The following is a 25,528-nucleotide window of genomic DNA, read 5'->3' on the forward strand; positions in this document are numbered from 1 at the left end:
TAACTAAAAGTGTAATAACACACTTAAAGGATAATTTATACAAAAGTCTGACTTGAAAGATATATTCTTTTGCTACTTTGTCACAAAATCTAACAAAATATTCTGCTTTTAAATCCTTATTTGTTGGTGTTTAGCATTTCAAAAACAACCTATTTGCTCTCCTGCTTGACGCACACAAAGGGAGGCCCACACTTGTATTAACAGGGCGGTCTAGCAGCAATCTAAAAACACCATAAATTACATTTATTTAACCACAATAACAAAAAAATATTTTTAACTCTAACACTAATATTTTAAATTAATTGTTGTTACAAAAAAAAGATCATATTATGTATTCTGCATTCGCTTAGCAAATCCGTCAAGACATCATCACATGACATCATCTTTATTTATGTTGACAAAACTGATAAGTTATAAAGTTGATTTAATTAAGAAAAGCTACCTCATTTAATACACTAAATCACTTTATTCAAATTCAGGATTTTGTTCAAGGATTTGGAATATTTTGGGGTGATTACGTCTTAGATAGAAGTATTGTAGGGATGCTTCAATGAAAATAGGTTGGGAACCACTGATTCAATCCATTGTTAAGATAAAACATATTGATGAGTGCAGCTGTAAAGCTAATATAAACTTTTTAAATTATTATTTTATTAACCTTTGCCTTTGACAATGCACATAACATGTTCCTGGCTGGATTTAAACTGGGGACGTTGTGGTTATGTAGTATGTGTCTTAGATTACTACACAACCAGAACTTCCCAAAGCTGAACCTTTTTCCCACTGAATGAATTTTTAAAAGGCTGACGTATTCTACACACAACCAAAAACTCAATTGACCAGAAATATAGTCAATATATGAGTATTTATATACAGATACATAGTAACAAACTTAAAAGTGCATGAACAACAAAACGAAAAAAAGAGGAGGAAACCACTGTGAGCTTCAGCCTTCATCGTTGCTCTCTTTCTTTCCCTCTTTGAATGAATCAAATGGATATAAAGGATTAAATTGTAGGGGCAAGTCTCCCCCATGTGCACTAACAGAGGAGATCAAGCTGATGGGTTTTTTTGTTGCTAAGAATATGTAGCAGTAACAGCACAGATCATCCGAGCTGTTCTGATGAGAATTAGGTCAATATGAGACCCAGAAAGATATGACGAGTTTTGATCCAAAGTCAAACCTCCATTTATCCGTTGCACCAAATCCTGCAGATCAAAGCTGCGGCACTCTTCAGAGAAAACAAAAGTCATGAGGTTGACAAACTGATAAGAGACCGGATCCTCTTAGTTTGACAGATATTTTAGAAATGTTGTACGAGGAACTTTAGGGGGCTGAATTACCTTTATCATTGCATTACAGATATTGAAAACAAAATTCTTCACGTGCATGTGCAAATTATCCTATTTAGGAAAACATGTTAGCTTTTACCAACTCCAAATTGGACTTTTTCCAATTATAATACAGTACAAGACTGCTATACAGGCCAGGAACCTTGAGTCCAAAGGTGAGTCTGGAATAATCAGGGTATGTGAAATGAAAGATAATAAATTAGGTTAATAAAACAAAGGAAGCATAAACGACATTGCAGAATTACTGTTTGAGGAAAAACTTACTCCTCAAAGCCACGTTGCCTGTTGAATGTGCCAACCATGCAGATGTTTGTATTTCCCTAAATGTCACTTATTTGTAACAGTATCAAAATAGTTAACAGGCAGTTAAAGGTGCAGTGTGTAGGATCTGACGGCATCTAGTGGTGAGGTTGCAGATTGCAACCAGCTGAAACTTTTCCTGTGTGCCAAGCGTGTAGGAGAACTATAGTGGCCGACACGAAAACGCAAATGGCCCTCTCTAGAGCCAGTGTTTGGTTTGTCCGTTCTGGACTACTGTCCAAACATGGCGGGCTCCATGAAAAGTATGAGGGGTGCAAGTAACAAAAACAAATTGGTAAAAATAGAGGTGATAAAGATGCATGTGAATTGAAAAACTGAGCCATAATAATGTATGTTAATGAAAAATGGAGTGGTAAATTATCAAGTGATTTGATTAATTTAAAACCAATTTGATTTAAAAAAATTAAAAAAAGAACACGCCCACACAGCGACCCACTCTACTTTTGATTTTTGTGTGGTTTTTGATTGACATTTTAGATGGAAGTAACAAAAATTGCTTGCTGTAAATGATAAATGTTGGGTATTGTGATTGATGAATGGTAGACAGTAACACTGATTATCAGATCAACACTGTTTCAAATAAATGCCAATCAAGTTTATCAAATCAATTGACAATTTTCATCACTTCCACTATTAATTCGTAAGCATTTTCATCACTTCCCTTTTTTCTTCAATTCATTTTTTGTTACTTCCACTCTTGAGGCCACGTTCCATAAATGATAAAAGGCAATTTCGTGTTGTGAGTGATGAATGATGAATGAAAGATGGTGAAAATGATGAAACATGGCTATGTTTATCATCATATCACGACTGTTTTAGTCAAATTGGCTTTAAATTAATCAAATCACTTGTTAATTTACCACTCCATTTTTCGATTCACATGCATTTTCATGACCTCCATTTTTATCAATTAATATCTGTTACTTCATAGAGGACCTACTCCGTATGTAAATATAAATGGCTCATTCTAAAGCAATGAAAACACAATCATTCTTATTTCCAGTTGATTAAATAAAGCACTTTTTATATTCCTTTTCTGCCAATAGATCCCCCTAAATGCTAAATACACTGTTCCTTTATTTCATAAACCATTTTGCAGAAGTCAGACAACTGATGATCATCTATAATCTTAGCTGTTACCGAACAGTATGGCCACCATTATAACAGGAACAACCATGTACAGGAAGCAGCCCAGCAGCACCAGGAAGAGCAGCAGCAGGGCAGTGAGGGAGAAGCAGAGGGACTGAGGTCTCATCAGCCCAAGTCCTCTGACGAGGCAGGAAGGGTCGACGCAACAGCCACATGTGTTTGTGTATGTGTCCACAACCAAGCAGCATAACGCCGATGCTGGGACGGCCTCCTCAAGTTCAGGGCTGTGGCTGATAACATGGGCCGGTCCAGGCTCGTAAACGCTGCTACTGTACGACTCCTCCTGCAGTCTTCTGATCTCCCACTGTGGGAACGGGGTGGTCTGTCGACAGAAGGGGCACTGCATTCGGCTCTGGTCCTTGGCCCGCCTCATGATGCCAGCTACACAGTGGTGGCACAGTGCGTGGTTGCAGTTGAGCAAGGTGACGCGGTGGTCTCCGTGCGAGTCGAACAGCTCGCTGCAGATGGGGCACTCGTGCCGACTGCTGTTGCTGCACAAACTCCTGACACTTCCACTGCAGCCCGGCTCATCCCTGCCAGTCAATTCCAGCTCTTGTGGAACAGATGTCTTTGGGTCAGCCCCATCTGTCGCTGCTTGCGTGTCTGCTGCTTTGTGATTCTCATCACGGCCGTCCTGATGTTTCTGCTGAAGCAGAGGCCGTGTGACAGAGTCACTCTCATCTTCTTGCTTGCCCCTCGCTGTGTAGAAAACTCTGACAGAAGTCTCTTCTGTAGCCGGCAGATGCTTTTCTTGGAGTGTAACAACGCCTTCCTCCTCAGTTTCAATGACTTCTGCTTCAGCCATCCTTCATAACCGTCTGTTGGATACATTTAACACAGCCCTAACACAAGCTCAGTACGTTTCCTTGTTCCTGGACAAAGCACAAGTGAGCCAAATGTTGATGTAATGCTTCAATATAACAAAGGCAACACAGTCCTCTCCCACCATAAACCCAGATAAGATAAGCACATTCGCAGATAAGGAGTGCTATGCAATAACATGAGCCTCATAGAAGTGCCACTGGCCAAGTAGTACAGTGAACATTTCACTATTCCGCTCAATTTAACACGCTAACGCATTCAGTGCAACGGAAAGCTTTCGCCAGTCGAGAAATGCATGAGCAAACACATTAGAGCAGAGCAGACAGATTTATTCTGCATATTTAAATGAACAGTACATATGTAGATTAGCATGTGACAAAAAATACATTTCAATATTGAGAGAGAACATCTGATATTCATTGTGCTTTTTAACATTGCTGGTTACTCGCTTTGAAACGTGTCTCCTATGACCATCTGACAATCTAACGGATATTAAAATGTAATATCAAGCAATTCCACATAATCAGCCCCATCACCACGGGCAACTGAACATTACATTGCACAGTATCATTCAATAAAGCCTCACGGCGTTGTAGTCATCAGTGATTACGAGTCAACAATGTGCACCAGGAGTAAATGCACAAAAAAATATGCTTACTGCATATTGATGTCTTACATGCAGATCTGCTGGGGCGATAATGGGAACACAAATTTAATAATACACAAACAGTGTATTAAGAGCAACACTTCCCATTTTTAACATAAATGATCAGAACTGGCATTGAGTAAAGACTGACTTTAAAGAGGACCTATCATGCTCATTCTCAGGTGCATACTTGTATTTGGGGTTTCTACTAGAACATGTTTACATGCTTTAATGTACAAACAAATGACAAGAGCAATGTGGGTACCACATTTCGTGAATATCGGAGCAACGATGGAGCTATGGAGACCGTTGGCAACGCCTGAGCCCAATCACTAATAAATCAATTTAAAAAAGGATTTTAAGAGGAGTTGCTGTACTTTACGTTGTCATTGCACACTGCTGTGACTAGAAAATCCCTATCAGCTGGCTGTTGAGCACCCTGAGATATCAATCGGAAAACAAACACACCTGCCATTCTACCTACGGCTGAGGCAGATAAAGCCAAAGTGAGAAAGAAAATGATAACAAATCATAGTATTGTGAGACTTCACACTGAACTCAAACTAGAGGCAGGTAGTTTATATTAACTCATATGAAATATAGAGACAGAAAACACAGTCTCTCAAGCACAAGACTGTTACGGGTTATATGTGCATCACAGTGTAATCATTCACATTTTGCAGAGTAAAGTGGTTTTTGACAATCTAATGGTCTTGTCAGCGATACAGCGAGGCAATTGTGGCATTCTTAGTATTGCTTGCTTTGTATTGTTTGTTAGGACTGGTTCATTAAAATCTCACATTCACAGGCTGAATCCACTCTTATACCAGTCCAACCAGGCGACATGACAGCTGCAGGCACTTGCGTATATATAAAGCTGGAAAGTCATTCAATAAGACTTAGAAAAGGAGATTATAAGGGTTAACAGAAGGTTCAGGCTTTCAAAAGAGCCCCAAGCAGGTCAGGTCTCCCGTCCTCCTTTAATTTTTTATAAGTGACTGATAAAAATCAATTCCTGGACTCCCTCCTCTGAGACCTCTGATTAATGTCAACCCTGACCTGACATCTTCTCTGCTGATCTTCTCTCCGGTAGTTCAGGGGGGTCAGAAGTCCAAAGTGTTGTGCTGGTATTGCAGCCGCGGGCTGTTCTCGCTGTAGAACTGACTAAACCAGCGCCTGTGCTTCTGGATGGCTGATTCCTCCTTCACAAGGAGAGGCTTGGAGATGTACTTCTTATTGTTCCAGATCATCACGTCCCGCTCAAACTAGACACGGAAAACAGGAGACGGTCATTGGACACAGTTGTAAATCATGATTTCAAAAAGCTGCGACAAAGACAAACCCTGACTAAATATGAATATTAGGGCTGTCAATCGATTCAAATATTTAATTGTGATTAATCACATGATTGTCCCTTGTTAATTGTGATCAATGGCAAATTAATCGCACATTTTTTTTCTGCATTTAGCATACAAAATATGCTCAAATCATAACATGGCAACCTTAAGCCCAACAGACAACAACAGCTGTCAGTGTGTCAGTGTGCTGACTTGACTATGACTTGCCCCAAACTGCATGTGATTATCATAAAGTGGGCATGTCTTTAAAGGGGAGAGTCGTGGGTACCCATAGAACCCATTTACATTCACATATCTTGAGGTCAGAGGTCAAGGGACCCCTTTGAAAATGGCCATGCCAGTTTCTCCCCCTGAGCACTTAATATTCAAGCGGGTGTGCAGGATTTGGCGCAATCTAGCGGTGAGGTTGCAGATTGCAACCAACTGAAACATCTCCCGTGTGCCAAGTGTGTAGGAGAACTACGGTGGCCGACGCGAAAAGGTGAAAACGTGAATGTCCCTCTCTAGAACAATGTTTGGTTTGTCCGTTCTGGGCTACTGTAGAAACATGGCGGCCGGCTCCGTGAAGAAGACCCGCTCCCAATGTAGATATAAACGTCTCATTCTAAGGTAACGCAAATACAACTATTCTTATTTTTAGTTGATTATACACTAAAGAAAACATACTTATTAATGTTATATTCCATTTCTGTCAATGCTACACACTGTTCCTTTAAAGAAGATTTGAAAAGGAACAGACTTTCACTTAAATAGGACTAAGAATTAAATAATGACTAAAAGAGCAATCTGTATTTTCTGCTGTCTCGCTGCATTCATTTATTATGATTTATCAGCAGGGATTTCTGTGTGAAATGTTGATTAAATGTCACTCCACACTGTTACTCAGCTGCTGACATTTGGCATTTCAGTCCACACTCAAACTCAACCTCTTTAAATGTCCTCCAAAATTGAGCTTCCTCTTGAGGCTCTTTGTGTAAATACCACATGGAGAAACAAAATGACAAAATCATTTAATACAATTATTTTTAAATTATTCTTTCTCTAAACTTTGTAGAAAATGTACAGACGTAAATGTTTCTGTAACACACACTGTTGAAAAATATCAAATACCAAATGTTTGCATCAAAAACGTGGTGTTTTTACATTACTGACTTTAATTTAAATCATAATTTTGCCAGTTTTAGACTATTTCTTTTACAGCATTTAACGTTTGAGAAATTTTCTGGGCTATATCTCAAACATATTGTTTTGGTATCAGTATATAAACTCTTCATGTATGCATTAGTATCAAAAAAATTCAAACGATACACAGTCCAACTCAAAATACAAGCATCCACTGATTCAGATAACTTTTTAAGGGGATACATTTTTGCATAACACCTCAGCAGCAAAGCTAAAAAAAACATTCCTTATGTAGGCTAAAAAGAAGGCCAATGACTCCACAACCAGAGAGGACCATGATGCAGCATTATGGAGGAGGAAGGATTCAATTCTAAAAGTCAGGCCTGCTCCATCATACTGTCAGTTATTCTTTGAGGGGGAAACACATCACCATCTGTCATGTTTCCTGTGTTTAATCAATCTGTGTATCTTGTAAATCTATCCATTACCCTCCAGAAAAAATACTTTTATCTTTTGAGCCAACTTGTTTTCCTTTTTGTTAAATCAGTGACGGTGTGTTTTTCACTGCACCACACAGCTAATTATCAAGTTTAATGAGGGCTATTTACACCATTTCTGTGACTGTGTGGTGTTACTTCTGGTGGCAATGAGGCAGAATTAAACCAAAGGCAGAGTGGGAGGCAAATGCACACAATGATCTCTTCACATCACAGCAATTCTGAATTATAAACGTACTATATAAATAACTGATCTAACAATAGTATGCACATTATTCATGCAGTTCAGCTTTGTCAGTTTTGATGTATACTCCAAAATACCATATAATTAGGGCTGTCAATCTATTAAAATATTTAATCACGATTAATTGCAAGATTGTCCATAGAAGATCACAAATTAATCACACATGTTTTATCTGTTCAAAATTACCTTAAGGGATATTTGTCAAGTATTTAATACTCGTATCATCATGGGAGTGGGCAAATATGCTTGCTTAATGCAAATGTTTGTATATATGTATTATTGGAAATCAATTAACAACACAAAACAATGACAAATATTGTCCAGAAACCCTCACAGGTACTGCATTTAGCATAAAAAATATGCTCAAATCATAATATGATAAACTCAAGTCCAACAGGTGACAACAGCTGTCAGTGTGTCAGTGTGCTGACTTGACTATGACTTGCCCCAAACTGCATGAGATTATCATAAAGTGGGCATGTCTGTGAAGAGGAGAATCGTGGATACCCATAGAACCCATTTTCATTCACACATCTTGAGGTCAGAGGTCAAGGGACCCCTTTGTAAATGGCCATGCCAGGTTTTCCTTGTCAAAAATTTAGCGCAAGTTTAGAGCATTATTTAGCCTCCTTCACGAAAAGCTAGTATGACATGGTTGGTACCAATGGATTCCTTCCAGTTTCATATGATACTAGTATCTTCTTTCTAGCTTTAAAACTGAGATTGCTACAAATTAAATTGCGTTAACTAGTTATTGTCGCGTTAAGTTTGACAGCCCTACTTATAATACATAGCAGCCTGCTGCTGCTCGACAGCAGGTTGACGAGGGTGCAGAGACTGAACCATGCAGTAAATATGCTGCAAAACCAAACAATGTGACATCTAAGGACTATGTGACAATGATAGTAAAAGGTTGAGTGTGTACTGCACCTGAATGCACTCTGCTTTGAGGAGGAATTTGGGCACCAGAGGTGGGATATTAGACTGATAGAAGATGGTGTGAGAGACACACTGCAACAGAGGCTCCACTGGAGTCACGCTTTGCAAGATAACACCTCGGCCCAAGAAACTGTGGTCAAAGAGCAGGAACACCAGTCCTGGACCCACCTGAAACATAGACAAATACATGATCATTGCAACCTGTATTCATAATTTACATCAATTTAGGTTGGTACTCAAAGCCTGTAGTGCTGATCAGACCAGAATGCCTATGATCTATGGGAGAACAATGCATATAGATGCACGGTTGAGCCCAATAATGACCATCATCATCAGTCATGTATTTAATTTCATCCCACGATAATGCTCCTAACCGCCCCACACGCATTAGAGTAACCATATCTTTGCAGCCCTCTGCAACTGGTTAAACTAGTGAGATTAGTGGTTTCAGGGTACACTTATTTATCACATGGCCAGATTAAAAGGCACAGACTGCACAGCGGTTGCTAACGTTACACGCATAACTAATGCACCAGATCAGTATTTTTCTCAGCTGTACCTATATGAACACAATCGCTATTGTTAAAACACACACAGTTTGCGTCCTTTGGGCTCTGTACGGTTTTCATGAAGACTTAAAAGTTGCACTAAGAGAAATCATTCCAAACCACCAGAAGCCATTTTAAAGAAGACCGATTATGCGTTTGTGTTTTTTCCCTTTCCGTTAGTGTGTTATATAGTTTTTTGTGCGTGTGCAAAAGTTACAAAGCCCAAAGTCCACACGAAACGGAGTTACTCTCCCCCACAGAAACACTGCTCCTGAACTGCCCGAAAAGTCTTGCTCGAAGTCCCGCCTTTTCTTCCGTAACGTGGTGATGTCACCAAGTAATACATTTGCATAATACCTACCTACTGGCTAGTTTGGCATGCCCTCAAACAAAGTTAGTTAGAGCGGAGCTGGAGCGGAGACTGAAGAGTTCGGTTTGGTTGACCAATCACAAGAGAGAGGGCCAGCTGACCAATCAGAACAGACTTGCAGGAGTTCAAACAGCTCGTTTCAGACAGAGAGTGAAAAGAGGTGCTGCAGCACAGCCGGTACGAGAAAAATAAAGCGTTTTTTGAACATTAAAGCATGTAAACATGTTAAAGTAGAAACCCAAAATACAAGTATTAACCTGAAAATAAGGATAATAGGTCATCTTTAATGTTGTCTGTACCGTACCTGTCTAGCCACAACATGAACATCCAGCAGAGGCCAGTGGCAACCAAACACAGTAAGCGCATGTTTCACCAACATCTGAGAGCAATGCTTGTTGGGCTCCGACTCTGGTTCCCATTGAGCCTTGAATAAACACACAGACAAAGAACATACAGTAGCATTCAGACACAGAAATACACTGTTCACTAATATGTCATCCTCCAAAAATAAATATATTCTGTACCATTTAAAATCTAAATACCAATAAATAGTATAAAAGGTTAAAAGGTTAGGTTTAACGCTTTTCAACTGATTTGGCATCCCTGAAATTTTGAGGAGAAACAACATCTTTAGCTTAGAAAGATCATTACCTTCCAGTTATGCCGCAAAAATTCCCAGGTTTTGCTCTTGGTGTAACGCAGATCTACTCCGCTGATAATGCCCGGCGTGTGCAGGTGAGCGATGTGAGCGATGTCTGCTGCATTTTCAGGAATCTCCTATAGGGAGGCGAGGTCAACATGACGACATTCTTGTGATGGTGTTAAGGGGATAATGTTTTTTTTATACCTAAAAGCTGCTGCATTGATCATTTATGAAAAATTAGAGACACCTGACAAAGTAAAACACCTAACAAATTGGTTTTAATCTTCAAATCATCTTCATGCCTCTTATGTATAAAAACATCCACACATACTGTATATGCACCTACCTGTATGTGAGCGTTGATAAAATGTTCAGTTCTCCCCCGATAGACCCACTCCCCCTTTGTAATTTCTGGCTGCTCTGGGACGGTCCACTGAGGATCTTCCCCATCACAGTGAAACCACACCAGGATCTGGCTGTTGACCTCACAGCTGGGCCAGCAGCGCACTTTGGCAAACTCAGGCACTGAATGACAAATGAAACACAAATCTGAATCATACAGTGTCTTCAGTCAACATGTATACAAGGAAATTGGCAGCATATTATTTTGACAGTCCACTCCATACAGTAGATATCCGGCTTTACCAGTCTATTCACAACAAATAACCATAGCCTATTAACTTTTGGTAAGTCAGCATTAGCTAATTTAGTGTTTAAACACTATAAAAAACAACATAATACCATAATCTGAAGACAATATATTAACTGATAATATTCATGCTCCCCAGAGGATGAACTGTTTTCATTAGGGGCACTCATTTAGCTTTCATCTGGTGCCACATTTTGGCCAAATTGTCTACTCTGTACACAAACTAATGTCCAAATTTGCTGTTAATAAGTATGTTCTCCAGGGTATGCATCTTAATTTTTGTTTTGCTGACCTCTGCACAACCATAGGCCCAATTTCTTCAGTGGTACATAAGATATATTAACATCTCTTGCCCCAACACACAGACTGAAATGTTAGACATTAGACATCTGTCACAGGATATCCTGTAGCACCACCCTCAGGACAAACTTTGCATTTTACTGATGAGGCTCTGAGAACAGCAGAGATATCAAGATCGTGTTTGTTCCATTAGCACTAGCCAGGCTTTTAAATTTGAGTCTTTTTAGGAAACTAGTAGCTATTAAACATTTCTTAGGGTCTGACCACCTGATGCTGACAATGATTGCAGTTTTTTTAGTTTTATTGTCCATCCAAAACCAAGGTTTCTGCAGTGCAAACTATACATAATCCAAAATTAATAAAAAAAATAAAAAAATACTTACCAACTAATCAAACAATCACCAGCTGGATGGAATTGCAATTAATAATTAACTCAAAATATTACAACAGACTAAAAAGAAATTCAAACAAACACAAGCGTAATATGCTTATTTTCTGTGTGAGTGAGGAGCTGATAGAGTGGCTTGAAGCACGCCTGTCTGCAATTAACAATTAGTAATTAGGCAGGGGAATGATTGGGTTAAACTGTCGTCAGGATTCTGTCCACCAGGGGACGCCATTTAGACAGCATGAAAGAATTCACAACAGTAGACATAAAAGTGCTGCATGTGAAAGAATCCAATTATGTGGATGTTTTTAAAGGTGCAGTGTGTAGGATTTGGCGGCATCTAGCAGTGAGGTTGCAGATTGCAATAAAATTAAACTTGTGGCCATCGCGAAAACATGAAAACGCAAATGGCTCTATCTTTTTTATTAAAGAACAAAACATTGTAATTTGCACACTTTGCTAATGTATGCAGTTACTTATTCCACACTTGCTAATGTATATAGTGGGTTATTCTATGTTTATAATTAAGATTTGTTTTATGCTAGTTGTAGTAGTCGGGTATATTTATGGTATATTCCAATATTCTTTATATTTCGTAATCTATGGATAAATGTATTTAGTGTTGACATGTACATTTTATGTAATGTTCCTGCATTGCTTGGATAAACGGCTCATTCTAAGGTAACAAAAACACAACAATTCTTAGTTTCAGATGCACTAAAGAAAACATAGTTATTCATATTATATTATATTTCTGCCTACAGATCCCCCTAAATGCTACACACTGGTCCTTTAAGATAATGAACGTGTAAGAGCTTTGTTAATTGTAAATCATCGTGTTGCTAAGTCTTTTAATTCTACACCCAATCAAGGTACCATAGCACTGAGACAATATCGCAATGCTACATACTTTTTATAGAATAAAAATCATTAGACACCACTTTCGGTTCATACCTTTTTCTGCATAGGGGATCCTCACGCACTTGCCATCGCTCCCCCGAAACTGCCATCCATGAAATGGGCACTCTATGCAGCTTCCCACCACCCGTCCTCCCACAGCCAAGTTGGCACCCAGGTGAGGGCAGTAGGCATCCATTACGTAGGCCTTTCCATCCTGGCCCCGAAACACTGCCGTCTGCTCACCTAGGGCGATTAATTACAGTAGGGACAAACACTTAAATAACACATTCATGAATGAGCTGCCACTTCCCAATACAATGGTACTGTAATAAAATGTAGGATATGAAGTTATACGCGAGATTTGAGAATTTAACTAAAATGCTTAATACACTTTACTATACTATGAGTAGACTTTTTATGGGATTTTGTCATGTCTGAAAGTATTCTGATGGTTTACATTTTTGTTTATAGAAAATGAGACATTACAGTGAAAACTGGTGCAGTCTATGTGTACAGTAAAGGGGGTCCGGTGTGCATTGCTGTCTACCACTTTTACCTGTTTCATTCCACTGTCTATCTGTCTTCTGCAAAGGATGAGCAGCATACGGTCAAGTTTTCACTGCTTTAGATGGTTACACTTGGCCTCGCCAGATTGGGTTACAGGAATAGATTACAACTGCAGTAAAGTAGGTCTTGGGACCAACCATCTACTTATTTGGCTCGACCTTTGGCTGACCTAGATTGATCCCAGATTAGCACAGGCTGGGTGACTGTGTTTAAGAGTAACCACTGAGCAAGCTCTAGCAGTGCTACTCTTCTGACAAATCCAAAATAAGTCTCACTAAATGAGGGGTGACACAGCACTGCACTGCTGTCCCCCAGACTGTGGTGGGGCAGAGCTGAACCACAACGCAATGTGTGAGAGCAGCACGGGAGGAAAAGACAAACTAGGCGGAATTTAATATATGGTGTAAATGGATGACTGCAGAGAAAGGTCAGAAACGTGACACTGCAGTCATTCCCAGCCAGCAGGATGCAGATATCTGAAGGGAGCCAAGTTGTGATTTGGTTCAACTGAATGTGGGACAGTAAAATGTCTGGGTGCAGCAGGGAGAAATTGTGCTGAAAGGGACAAAAGTAGGAGAAAGTTCAGAAGTTCTGTCTGTATAATAAACATCATGGACAGAAAGGCATCACGTCCTCTTGGGAAAAACATAATCTGTACTTATTCTCACTAGAATGAGAGTAAAATGGAGTGGGAGATGGACAGGCGGTTCGATGCGGCGTCTGCAGTTAAGGGGGCGTTTTAACAGACCGTTGAGGTGAAGAGGGAGCTGAGCCAGAAAGCAAAGCTCTTGATTTACCAGTCCATCTACGTTCCAACCCTCACCTAATGTCATGAGTGACCGAAAGAATGAAATCGTGGATACAAGTGGCCGAAATGAGCTTCCTTCATAGGGTGAATGGGCTCAGCCTTAGAGATAGGGTGAAGAGCTCAGACATCTGGAGGGAGCTCGAAGTAGAGCCGCTGCTCCTTCGTGCCGAAAGGGGCAAGCTGAGGTGGTTCGGGGATCTGATCAGGACGCCTCCTGGACGCCTAGAGGTTTTCCGGGCACGTCCAACTGATAAGAGGCCCCGGGGTAGACCCAGAACACGCTGGAGAGATTATACTTTATATCTCGGCTGGCCTGGGAACGCCTCGGGGTCCCCTACTGCACCCGCAATCTGGCCCCGGATAAACAGAATATAATGGATGGATTAATTGAATCGATCTATTAATCTTTTGGCCGTTTATCAACAAAAATTTCATTCTCCGGTTACAGCTTCTCAAATGTGAAGATTTGCTGCTTTTCTCTGTTTTATATCAGTATTAATATCTTTGTGTTTTGGACTTTTGGTCACACGAAACAAGTTGAAGACGTCACCCCCGAGATATTTGTCACAATTGTTAAAATATTTGATAGATTCATAATTTAATTGGAAAAACAGATGATAGATTAATGGGTGATAAAACGTATCATTCGTTTTAGCTGTACTGATTCACTCATTCAAGAGCAGCTGCCTCTCTTTACTGGTGGATATCTTTTTCAGGTAGAAAACCTTTCATATACTGTTTGTTTATTTATGGCAGGTGGGGATGTGACAGAACCATGAAAGCACCGCGCGCTCTTTGAAACCTTTTTGAACTCAAACTCTAAGAAACTGTCTGAAGAGATCCAACAGTCCCACCGCGTATCAACAACAAATCCAAAATGAGAAACACGTATTCGTTTTAAATCACATATTGATGTGTGAAATCAGTTTGAACTTTGTAACAGAGCTGCTACATACGAAGCAGCACAGAGACATGAATATGACATATTAAAAGCTTTAAAGCAGTGAATGATGAGTTGTCCTATGATCATAGAGACACCTGATCACATAAACACTAAGTCAAAGAGGTCGGCTATAGTGCTCTTAAATCAATCAATCATAGGAAACTTCAATATACTTGGATTACTTTGATTTTAAAGAGGATGTTATAGATTTGGCCATGAAGATTTTAAGATCTCCTGCATGAAATGGAGTCACCTAATGTTTGAATGACGAGGACATTAATCAGTGAAAAGATTAATCAGGAATCAGCAGATTGATTGACAATGACAATAATCGTTAGCTGCAGCTTTACTGCCGTTATGTAATAATTCAATAAATATATCCATCTCCATGACACCTTCAAATCAAACAAGCAGTTTAGAGCTTGATTGACCTGAAACAATGAGGCTTTGTTCAAACAGACGAGCGTTACTAAGCACCCTGGGCGCTAAACTACTCTAACAAAGACAGTAGGCCATTGTGTTTTAATGTATACTTTAAATACCAAAAAAAAACTTTGTAATATGAGATTGTCTCTCCTAACCTGGCAATTTAGCCTCACTACCTTGCAACCTGAGACAGGACAACAGAGACCAGGTGAAATGACAAATATCGGGGTTGTAGAAAGGCCAGCAAAACCTAGTTTACACCGCCTGCAATAAATACCCGTGTATGAAATCTTGGTGTAATCATGAACTCATAGTTAAACTTTAACAGTCAATTGAATTCATTAACAAAGTATGCTTACTGCCATCTTAAGAACATAGAAAAAAACCAGAGGACTCATTTCCAAGTAGAGATCTGAGACTGTCTTTTAACCAGGACTGTCAAAGTTAACGCGATAATAACGTGTCAATGCAAATTCGTTTTAATGGCATCAATTTCTTTAACGCATCTTGCGATTTTTAGGTTGTAAAACCTAAGGAATCCATTGGTCCCTTGACCTCTGACCTCAAGGTATGTGAATGAAAATTAGTTCTATGTGTACCCACGAGTCTCCCCTTTACAGACATGCCCACTTCATGATAATCGCATGCAGTTCAGGGCAAATGACAAATATCGGGGTTGTAGAAAGGCCAGCAAAACCTAGTTTACACCGCCTGCAATAAATACCCGTGTATGAAATCTTGGTGTAATCATGAACTCATAGTTAAACTTTAACAGTCAATTGAATTCATTAACAAAGTATGCTTACTGCCATCTTAAGAACATAGAAAAAAACCAGAGGACTCATTTCCAAGTAGAGATCTGAGACTGTCTTTTAACCAGGACTGTCAAAGTTAACGCGATAATAACGTGTCAATGCAAATTCGTTTTAATGGCATCAATTTCTTTAACGCATCTTGCGATTTTTAGGTTGTAAAACCTAAGGAATCCATTGGTCCCTTGACCTCTGACCTCAAGGTATGTGAATGAAAATTAGTTCTATGTGTACCCACGAGTCTCCCCTTTACAGACATGCCCACTTCATGATAATCGCATGCAGTTCGGGGCAAGTCATAATCAAGTCAGCACACTGACACACTGACAGCTGTTGTTGCCTGTTGGACTTGATTTTATCATATTATGATTTGAGCATATTTTGTATGCTAAATGCAGTACCTGTGAGGGTTTCTGGAAAATATTTGTTATTGTTTTGTGTTGTTAATTGATTTCCAATAATAATTATATACATACATACATACATTTGCATAAAGCAAGCATATTTGTCCACTCCCATGTTGATAAGAGTATTAAATACTTGACAAATCTTTCTTTAAGGTACATTTTGAACAGATAAAAAATGTGTGGTTAATTTGCGATTAATCACGATTAAATATTTTAATCGATTAACAACCCTAGTTTTAACACTTGAACCCTACTCTAAGGTAATGGAATAGAAAAGCAACAATTAGTTATATCCCACAAACGTTAGGCCAACTAAACCACAGTAAAAAAAAAAAAAAAAAAGGCTCCCATGGTCAGGGTCAATTAAGGACAGAAAAGTCTGGATACTCCCTCTCCCGCATCTCACGTAAACAGTGGTGCAGTGTCAGCATCTTCATTACCTGTCTCACTGCTGATTATGATAGCACTTGTTGTAGCCTATCTGCTGAAGTATCTGAACTTCTCTGTACACATTGATGTTTGGGGGAAATGTTGCTCTTTTGGGGAGCAAAATAGGCCTATGATTTGTTATGTTAGAATAAACATTTCTTTTTTTCTTTTAAAAATAAAAGACAACTTATTATTGCTACTTCAGTGTCTTTAATCTTTCACAGGCTATATTAAAGGGACTGTTTGTAACTTCTTACAGGTATAAATCTACCGGGTCAGGATCCCATGCGCGCTCGCGTGTGGCTACGCTGTTCAGACCGCTCCGCTGCCTGCTTGCCTGCACTGACACGACGCGCGTGTTCTCGCTCCACCTCACGTTCATGGGCGCACACTACACACTGCAGAAGAGTTAGTTTAGCTCTGAGAATATCTAGTGAATGTACAGTGGACGTTTGTGCAGAAATAAATGCTGCAGCTCCTCCAGACCAACAGAGGTTTCCCGTGTCTTGTGAAGTGACGGGGCTCCGCGTCACTTTATAACGTTATTGTCTCCGACCAGGTGCCGGTGTCTCCCTGCGGGCGCAGTCGGAGATGGTAACGTTTCTCTTCCTGCTTCAGCCCCGGCACCGACCCGGAAAAGCCAACACTAGGATCAGCAGTGATTCATGGAGAGACCTTCGTCTGGTCAGCTAACATTACTGCCAAGCAGGTGAAATATAGAATGATATTGTGGTTTTAGCTGATGTGTGCCGCCTCACTGTTTTGAGCGATGCTCGTTCATGTCTATTTAGAGCGAGCAAGCGTGAGCCCAATGCTGACTTTCGTTGACTTAACGGCCACAGGTGTCACTGTTAACAAGCAATTCTGAAAGTTACAAATAGTCCCTTTAATGTTGCCTTTTGGGGAGCAAAATAGGCCTATGATTTGTTATGTTAGAATAAAAATGTTTTTTTTTTCTTTTTCAAAATAAAAGACAACTTATTATTGCTACTTTAGTCTCTTTAATGTGTCACACGCTATATTAATGTGGCAACTGGTTACTTTTAGTTATTCCATGTTTTAAGTAGGTTGCTCCTACCTAGAACAGAGACACCTTTGACCTGGCCCCTCTGCAGCATGTGTGAGTCCAGCACTCGGTACCAGCCGTTTGGATAAACAGGAGGCAGATCTCCGGTCTTCCTCCTGCGGCGCACCTCGTTTGCAGCCCGGGCTCTGGAGCGACCGTCCTCAGCGATGTAACCCACATCATCGGGCCCCCTGAGCAGCTCCAGAGGACCGAAGAGCAGCCTGTGCAGCCAGCCCAAGACGAGGAGGGAAACTCCGGCTATGACGCACACCACAGCCGTCTCCCTCCATTCCGGGTACCAGTTGTTGCCCACCAAGTCCAGCGTGTCTCCTCTTTGTATGAAAAGCATCGCACCTACTCCCAGCCCTATAATAACAGCCACCTTCCCAGTGGACATGCTCTGACTGTGCTGCTCTGTGGTGTCCCTGTCTCTTTTTATGTCTGTTAGTGCACCATTATGAGCATCCGGGCGCTTTGGAGACGAGATGTGCTCCACTTTGAGCCACACCTTCAGTCTAAGGTTAAAGTTTAACTCTCTTAACTTTTACCATTCATTCTCTATGGTGGTTCTCTACGGCTGTCATATATTTCTGGCCACAAGTGGGATTTTGGGGGCGCTGTTTGACCCCTTTGGATACCAGTAAGGAGACCCCGTTGTCACCTTTGAGTGACAGACCTCACAGCATCGGCAGCAGCATAGATAAGATACACGACTACATGATCGGACGATCTACAGCAGTGGTCTCAAACTCAATTTACCTGGGGGCCGCTGGAGGCAGAGTCTGAGTGAGGCTGGGCCACAAAAGGAGCTTTGTTAAAAAAAACAACAATCTTCTCAAATGTCATTATTAACAGTTCTTTAACTTGAATGGGTTCTTCTGAACATGAACTGTCCTGAACATTAATGGAACATTGAAGAACATGAACGGTTCTTCTGAACATGGCCTCTATTGCGTCTCCCACTTTTCCTGAAATTGTCTGTGCTCGTCACCAACCTTTCTCTTCACTGCAGGCTTTGAAAAAGACATGATTGGGGCTGTGTGACAAGATATATATTCATTCCACTTGGTGTCACTCCGCAATAAAGTTGTGCCTGCTGTGTTTGTGTTGCTCTGCAATTACACCACCAAACCGCTAGTTGGCGGCGGCGTCTCTATGAGTTTCCTCTTCTTCTTGTACTACAAACAGAAACTGAGCGGAGTTGGAGCTAATAACTGTTGAACCACAGAACTTTTACTGACATTACTGCAACGCCGAAAAGAGAAAATATATCTGAGTGGATTTGTGTGAACAAACATTGAAAAGATCGAGGCAGAGAGAAGTAGAACTTGGTCCTGGCCGCTCAGCATCGCTGAGAGACTGGACCAATCACAGCTGTTGCGGTCTGCGTCGCCGCGACGTGTAGTTACATTTCTGGAGAGGTGCACGTCAGGCTACGGCGTCGATTACACGCAGAAGTATAAATCAAGCTTTAATCAAGCTTATGCGATGTTACACGGGCGCCGCCACAGTTGTTGTGAAATGTTTCTCTGCTTGCATCAAGCCCGGCCGATTGCCCGTCCCCGGGAGCCATATACCCCACTGTGATTGGTAGGTTCGTTCAGCTCGGGCTCGCGCAACAAAGGGACCTTCCACGGCAAACTGCCATTCACATAAAACTCGCGGGCCGAGGGCGCCTGGTTAGCTCAGTTGGTAGAGCGGGCGCCCATGTAACAAGACTTGGTCCTGACCGCGGTGGCCCGGGTTCGAATCCGGCCTGTGGCCCTTTCCGCATCCACTCTCTCTCCCCCCTTTCCAAGACTCTATCCACTGTCCTGTCAATAAAAATGAAAAAATGCCCCCAAAAAAAACTTTATAAAAAACTTTATAAAAAAAAAAAAAATTTGCGGGCCGCACTAACATTAAACTTTCATATCAAGGTGGGGGCCACAAAATATCGTCTTGCGGGCCGCAATTGGCCCGCGGGCCGCGAGTTTGAGACCCCTGATCTACAGTGTTTTATCACAGCTTTGTCATCTATCACGACGTCAAACTTATCAAACGTAAGTGGGGATCATTATTTCAAGTAGTAAATTAACTCTTCTCAGTTGTTTTAATGGGCAAACTGTTCTTCTAATAGTTAGTTGGCTTACATGTTGTTGTTTTAGCATTGACAGGTTGTAACTCGGGTTTGTTGTTGGATAAGGTAACGTTAGCTAAGTACATTAAGGTTATGTTACGTTGTGTATGTATACAGTATGTCAGCGTTAACAGTAGCTCATTTTATTACTTTGCACATGTGGAAGAGCTGTCAGTCGAGTTTTAACTTTTTCCAAAATCCTGCTTTCTTTGGCTATTTCATTGTTTTTTGTCTCTAAGAATCATATTAAGACTGAGGCCGTCAGTGCTATTATTGTGTACGTCCATCACTTGTCTTTGTGAATACTGTATGTTGGTACAGTCGTATTTTAGACAAGCTCAGTGTACATTTTGAATGGGTAAATACTGTAACTTATGTCTATTTTATAGCCTACATGTAAGATGCAGGTTTATGTCTATCTGTCTGTCTGTCTGTGTAATATCAAATGCTGTTAGTTAGTCATTACAAATGATGATTACTGTTAATAACTCTGTATATAATATGCATTGTGTTTTGCTGTTTTATACTTTGATTAATGTATTGTGTGCTTTGTAAGTCAGTGGCTTTACTATTTTTGTCTTTCCCTGTCTTGACTGAATAAGTGAGCTCACTAAGACAAATTCCAATCAATCACGTTGATATGGCAATATGTTATTGAATCTGTCTGTCTGTCTGTCTGTCTGTCTATCTGTGTAATATCAAATGCTAGTCATTACAAGTGCTGAATAACGTTAACATGAAGAACTTTGTATTTAATATGCATTGTGTTTTGCTGCGCACAGGAGATAATGAAGAAGACCATCAACTTCTTCCCAGGAAGGATGGAGGTGTCATTCAGACACAGCAGCTGTGGCAGAGTTTGACCACAGGCAGCCAAACAGTCAGTGTGCCTGTCACAACCCTGCCTCCTGCCACTCTCAACCCTCCACCTGTGACTCCCTCCCAGGATGAGTCACTGAGCCGGGCCACGGTGGAGAAGATTGTGACCGAGATCCTGGAAAAACAACAACAACATCAGCAGCAACAGCAGCAGCAGAAGAAAATGACCAGGAACTGTTTAGCCTGCGGTCAGCCAAAGTCTAGGTATCTTGGTGACGGCTCTTCAGTTCATTTTTTTTATCAGACGAATACAGTGAAGTACTTTTACTGCTCCACAAAGGTCTTTAAGACATATGCAGATGAAGGCCTCACAAACCCCCGAATGACTTTTGAGGACTTTGCTGCATCTCCATTCTTTGAGCGGGAGCTGGACGCCGCCAGGCAGAGGGGGGCTGAGTGGAGGAAGGTGGCAGAGGAGAGGGCCAAGAGGAAGTCATCGGTTCAGCTGCCAACAGGTCGCCTGTGCCGGTTCTGTCACCTGCCACTAAAGCAGAGTCCCCACAGCCCTCACACTCATACAAGTTTCCCCGGGGTGGCGGGGAAGTACATCTACTGCCCCTCTAGAGTGTTCTCCTTGTACAAGGCTAAGGGCATGGAGACCGAGATGACCTGGATGGAGTTCACTCAGTCTGACTTCTACCAGGCTGAAAGGGACAGATGGGTCGCAGAGAAGAGGAAGTGAACCCACCAAACCCCCAAACCCCAAATATATCCTCTCACACAAACACACACTGTACCACTGTAACACTGTATGTCGTCAGGGCCGCTTTTAAAAATATATAAATACCAAATTATTGCATTAGAATAAATATAATTATTGCACTAGAATAAATATAATTATTGCATTAGAATAAATATAATTATTGCATTAGAATAAATATAATTATTGCACTAGAATAAATATAATTATTGCATTAGAATAAATATAATTATTGCACTAGAATAAATATAATTATTGCATTCGAATAAATATAATTATTGCACTAGAATAAATATAATTATTGCATTCGAATAAATATAATTATTGCACTAGAATAAATATAATTATTGCACTAGAAAAAATATAATTATTGCATTAGAATAAATATAATTATTGCACTAGAAAAAATATAATTATTGCATTAGAATAAATATAATTATTGCACTAGAATAAATATAATTATTGCATTAGATTAAATATAAGTATTACACTAGAATACATGTAATTAGTGCACTAGAATAATTGCCCCTTTACATGCACACTAGTGTCCCTGTTATACTGTAAGTTGTATCCTGTATATATTGTGAACTATAATCATATTAAGATAAGATAAACCTTTATTGATCCAGAGCGGAGAAATTCGGTTGTTGCAGCATAAAGACAGAAATAAAAACAGATAAATAGAGAAGTAAAATACAGAAATAATAAAGAAGTATATACAAGTAAAAATAAGAATATAATACTAAATAGAATCTATACAGGAGCATTTGGAGACTAGAGTACAGCATTATAATATTGTCCTATGGTAAATTATGATATAGTATGGGATATGAGATATACTGTAGTATAAGGTGAAAGGTAGTAATCTAGCAGTTTACAGAGAAGCAGCAATCCTAACATTTGAGAAGCTGAAACCAGAGTTGATTGATTATTTTTTCAGTACTAATATTGTAAATGTGTTTATGGATACACTATGTACTGTATATATACTTCATATTTCATATGCTTTTCATTTGTTTTATATATTATATTGTTGTCAGTTTTGATTGTGTTTATTTCTTAAGAATCCAGCTGTTCAATAAAATATCTTGAAAGCAACACTGTGACTCTCTTTACTTTATAGAAATTAAATAATAAATTTATATTCATATGCTGACACATCTGTACCATAAACATCTGTTGTTGTGCCTTAATATACTTATATTATTTCCAAATATTATGCCAGTTTTACTTAAAACTGGCATAATATTTGGAAATAATATCTTATATATTATTATATATCATACATATCTTATATATATATATACATAATTATATAAAGGGTGTTTCTCTATTCTATGATGTCGAGCACTTTATTTTGTGTTTTATACATGTGTGCTATAGAAATAAATTATTATTATTGTCAATATTATTAAGTTCAAATAAACTTTTACCAGTAGCAGCATGTAAAAGTAGCATGTATAATCTTTAAATCATAAGGTCTTATTATCTTATTATCATCATCCTAAAAGATTAATTGTTTCCACATGATTTGTCCAAAAATCTGTGATTAATTTTATTTTAAACTTTTTAAAAGGTTAAATGTAATTGTTTTGTATTATACACACAAGATGTAGCAAAATATTCTGAACCAAGTATGTGACATTATATTTGGGTAAGGAGGGATTCGAAGACACTTCCTTTCTGAAAGGCTTCTGGTCAAGAAAAAGTCCTCTACACCTATACGCGGCTTGCCCATCAGCCTACCTGGATTTAGCCTAATTAGATTACATTAGATGAGATCAGATCAACTCTGTTTTCAAAATAAAAGCACTAAGATTACCTACTTTGATTCTTTAAAGGGTGCTCCTCACTTATTCCACAAACATTCTTTCAGTAATACAACTGATTTAATCATAATAACACAGTGGCATGACTTATTCCAAGAGAATACGAATGATTAATTTCATTTAAAGCTGCAGTAGGCAGTATATTTTTTGCATCATTGGGCAAAAATTCCATAATAACCTTTCAGCATATTGTAATTGAAGTGTTCTGAGAGAAAACTAGACTTCTGCACCTCCTCATGGCTCTGTTTTCAGGCTTTAGAAAATCTAGCCTGTGACAGGAGACTTTGACCAATCACAGGTCATTTAATTGAGAGAGCGTTCCCATTGGCTGTGCTCCAGTCATGTGACCGGTACTTGGCGTTCCTTCACCAGATTTAACAATGGCGGCGGCATCAGAAACTTTCTCATTTTACAGCTAAACCATACACTACAAGATGATTATGAGAAATAGGCATTAACGTAACATAATATTGATTCATATTTGATCAGCGTTGCCTTGTCTGACCGTTTGGTCGGAGTTCGCGAGTGATTGACAGCCGGCTCTCATAAACGGCAGCTGGACAGCGGACCTCAGATCAGCTCTGACTGTTTGTTTTCCTCTGGTGTATGTGAAATATTGCAGATGCTGTTAGGAGCACCGGAGGACACAGAGGCACATGATTTTTTTCAGGTTACCTGTTTCATGAACTACTGTCATGATATAGCGACCGTTTTATAAAATAACTTTTTTTAATCATATTTGCTCCAATCTATTTCAGCTTTAATGGTGCTCCTCACTTGTTCCACAAACATTCTTTCAGACTGCATTAGTACAACTGATTTAATCATATCAACACAGTGGCCTGACTTATTCTAAGAGAATAAAATTGATTCATTTCATTTAAAGCTTCAGTAGGCAACACGTTTTTGGCATCATTGGGCAAAAATTCCATAATAACTTTTCAGCATATTGTTTTCTCATAGACTTCTATACAATCAGACTTATTTTTGCAACCAGAGGAGTCGCCCCCTGCTGGCTATTAGAAAGAATGCAAGTTAAAGGCACTTCAGCATTGGCTTCACTTTTCAGTAATTTGGGGATGTTGAATTTAGGGCTGGTAGTCGCAGTATGTTTAACAGGTCTTCAGATGATGTGGGTGGTGTTGGATTTATTATGTACAAAAGTGCTTACAATGACCTGCAATAACCTGATTGTTGGATTTGTTGTGCATGAAGTGTTTGCGAGGACAGGGAGGATGTACGTTCTGTTCTTTTGCAAGGTCAAAGAGAGAAAGGAGTCAGAAGGAGAAACAAAGAAGAAGATATCCAGCAAAAACATCACGTGCCATAACTCATGAATATTAATATTGTGTAAACTATGAATAGGCTGGATCAGGGATAGCTCGGGGTTCAGACTTCACGAACTGACCCATGCACTGTATGTTGTCAGGGACACGTAGACTGGATCCAGATATCTGTATACTCTTTTATTTTTACTTATGCAACATTGATTGTTCGGAATAAATTGTATTATTATGCTTTAACCCGTCTGTTTGGAAAATCTCTTTGTCATACAAGATTAACCAACACGTAACTGGGCCTTGACCTCTTGGAGGTAGAAGGCCAGTTCCTTCAATTGGTGACCCCGACGTGATCTTCGGCATTGAGAAGCGTGTCCAAGGGACGGACAGACCGGCGAGAGAGAGAAAGGGATCCCTGAAATCTTAAAGGTGAGCAGAACCTGTTGTATCGAACTCTGCATATTGGCTTACTCTAAATTATCTCTCTTGTCGTGCTGAATCTCCTTTGTAGTGATAAATGTTGCAGAAGTAAAGACTTTTAGTAAAAACTGGAAGGAGGAAAGCTGCCCTTTTAGTAACGAAAACTGGAAGGATTAAAGCTGCCCTTTTAGTGAAAACTAGGAGGAGGAAAGCTGCCCTTTTAGTAGCGTGTAAAACTAAGAGGAGGAAAGCTGCCCTTTTAGTAGCGTATAAAACTAAGGATTAAAGCTGCCCTTTTAGTGAAAACTGGGAGGAGGAAAGCTGCCCTTTTAGTAACGAAAACTGGAAGGATTAAAGCTGCCCTTTTAGTGAAAACTGGGAGGAGGAAAGCTGCCCTTTTAGTAGCGTGTAAAAATAACGCCTGTATGAGTGTACATTAATAACTAGTATTCAGAGGAAAATTAAAACTTACTGTTGATACTGGGCCAACATCGCTGGAACATCAAAGTGTCCAGTAGAAGCTTATGTTGGTAGGATCACAGCGAGGGGCATAGCGACCCATTTACTCTGAATCTAGTTACTGTCATAAACTGA

The 25,528-nt window shown here is 39.7% G+C and overlaps 2 protein-coding genes across 2 annotated transcripts; both read right to left on the reverse strand.

The window, feature by feature from the left end:
* Window positions 1-2,605: 2,605 nt before the first annotated feature.
* On the reverse strand, window positions 2,606-3,852 carry LOC141757628 (uncharacterized). Its single transcript, XM_074618224.1, has one exon. The coding sequence runs from the start codon at window positions 3,626-3,628 to the stop codon at window positions 2,804-2,806; it is 825 nt and encodes a 274-aa protein (XP_074474325.1). The 5' UTR covers window positions 3,629-3,852; the 3' UTR covers window positions 2,606-2,803.
* Window positions 3,853-3,960: 108 nt separating this feature from the next.
* LOC141757627 (cholesterol 7-desaturase nvd-like) lies at window positions 3,961-18,123 on the reverse strand. Its single transcript, XM_074618222.1, has 7 exons — window positions 17,720-18,123; window positions 12,304-12,492; window positions 10,359-10,537; window positions 10,021-10,146; window positions 9,674-9,793; window positions 8,443-8,619; window positions 3,961-5,556 (listed from the first exon to the last, which is right to left on the reverse strand). The coding sequence occupies exons 1-7, from the start codon at window positions 18,102-18,104 to the stop codon at window positions 5,395-5,397; spliced, it is 1,338 nt and encodes a 445-aa protein (XP_074474323.1). The 5' UTR covers window positions 18,105-18,123; the 3' UTR covers window positions 3,961-5,394.
* Between the last annotated feature and the right edge of the window lie 7,405 nt (window positions 18,124-25,528).

This window comes from Sebastes fasciatus, chromosome 19, assembly GCF_043250625.1.
Source record: "Sebastes fasciatus isolate fSebFas1 chromosome 19, fSebFas1.pri, whole genome shotgun sequence".
Taxonomy (NCBI): Eukaryota; Metazoa; Chordata; class Actinopteri; order Perciformes; family Sebastidae; genus Sebastes; species Sebastes fasciatus.

What these genes read in the sequence shown, in the direction of transcription:
- LOC141757627 (XM_074618222.1), bottom strand. Translation starts at nt 18,104, where the DNA reads ATGTCCACTGGGAAGGTGGCTGTTATTATAGGGCTGGGAGTAGGTGCG. An exon ending in GATCCCCTATGCAGAAAAAG is followed by an intron (nt 10,538 to 12,303) that starts GTATGAACCGAA and finishes TTTGTCATTCAG; the next exon opens with TGCCTGAGTTTGCCAAAGTG. An exon ending in TTCATGTTGTGGCTAGACAG is followed by an intron (nt 8,620 to 9,673) that starts GTACGGTACAGA and finishes TCTATGTTTCAG; the next exon opens with GTGGGTCCAGGACTGGTGTT.
- LOC141757628 (XM_074618224.1), bottom strand. Translation starts at nt 3,628, where the DNA reads ATGGCTGAAGCAGAAGTCATTGAAACTGAGGAGGAAGGCGTTGTTACA.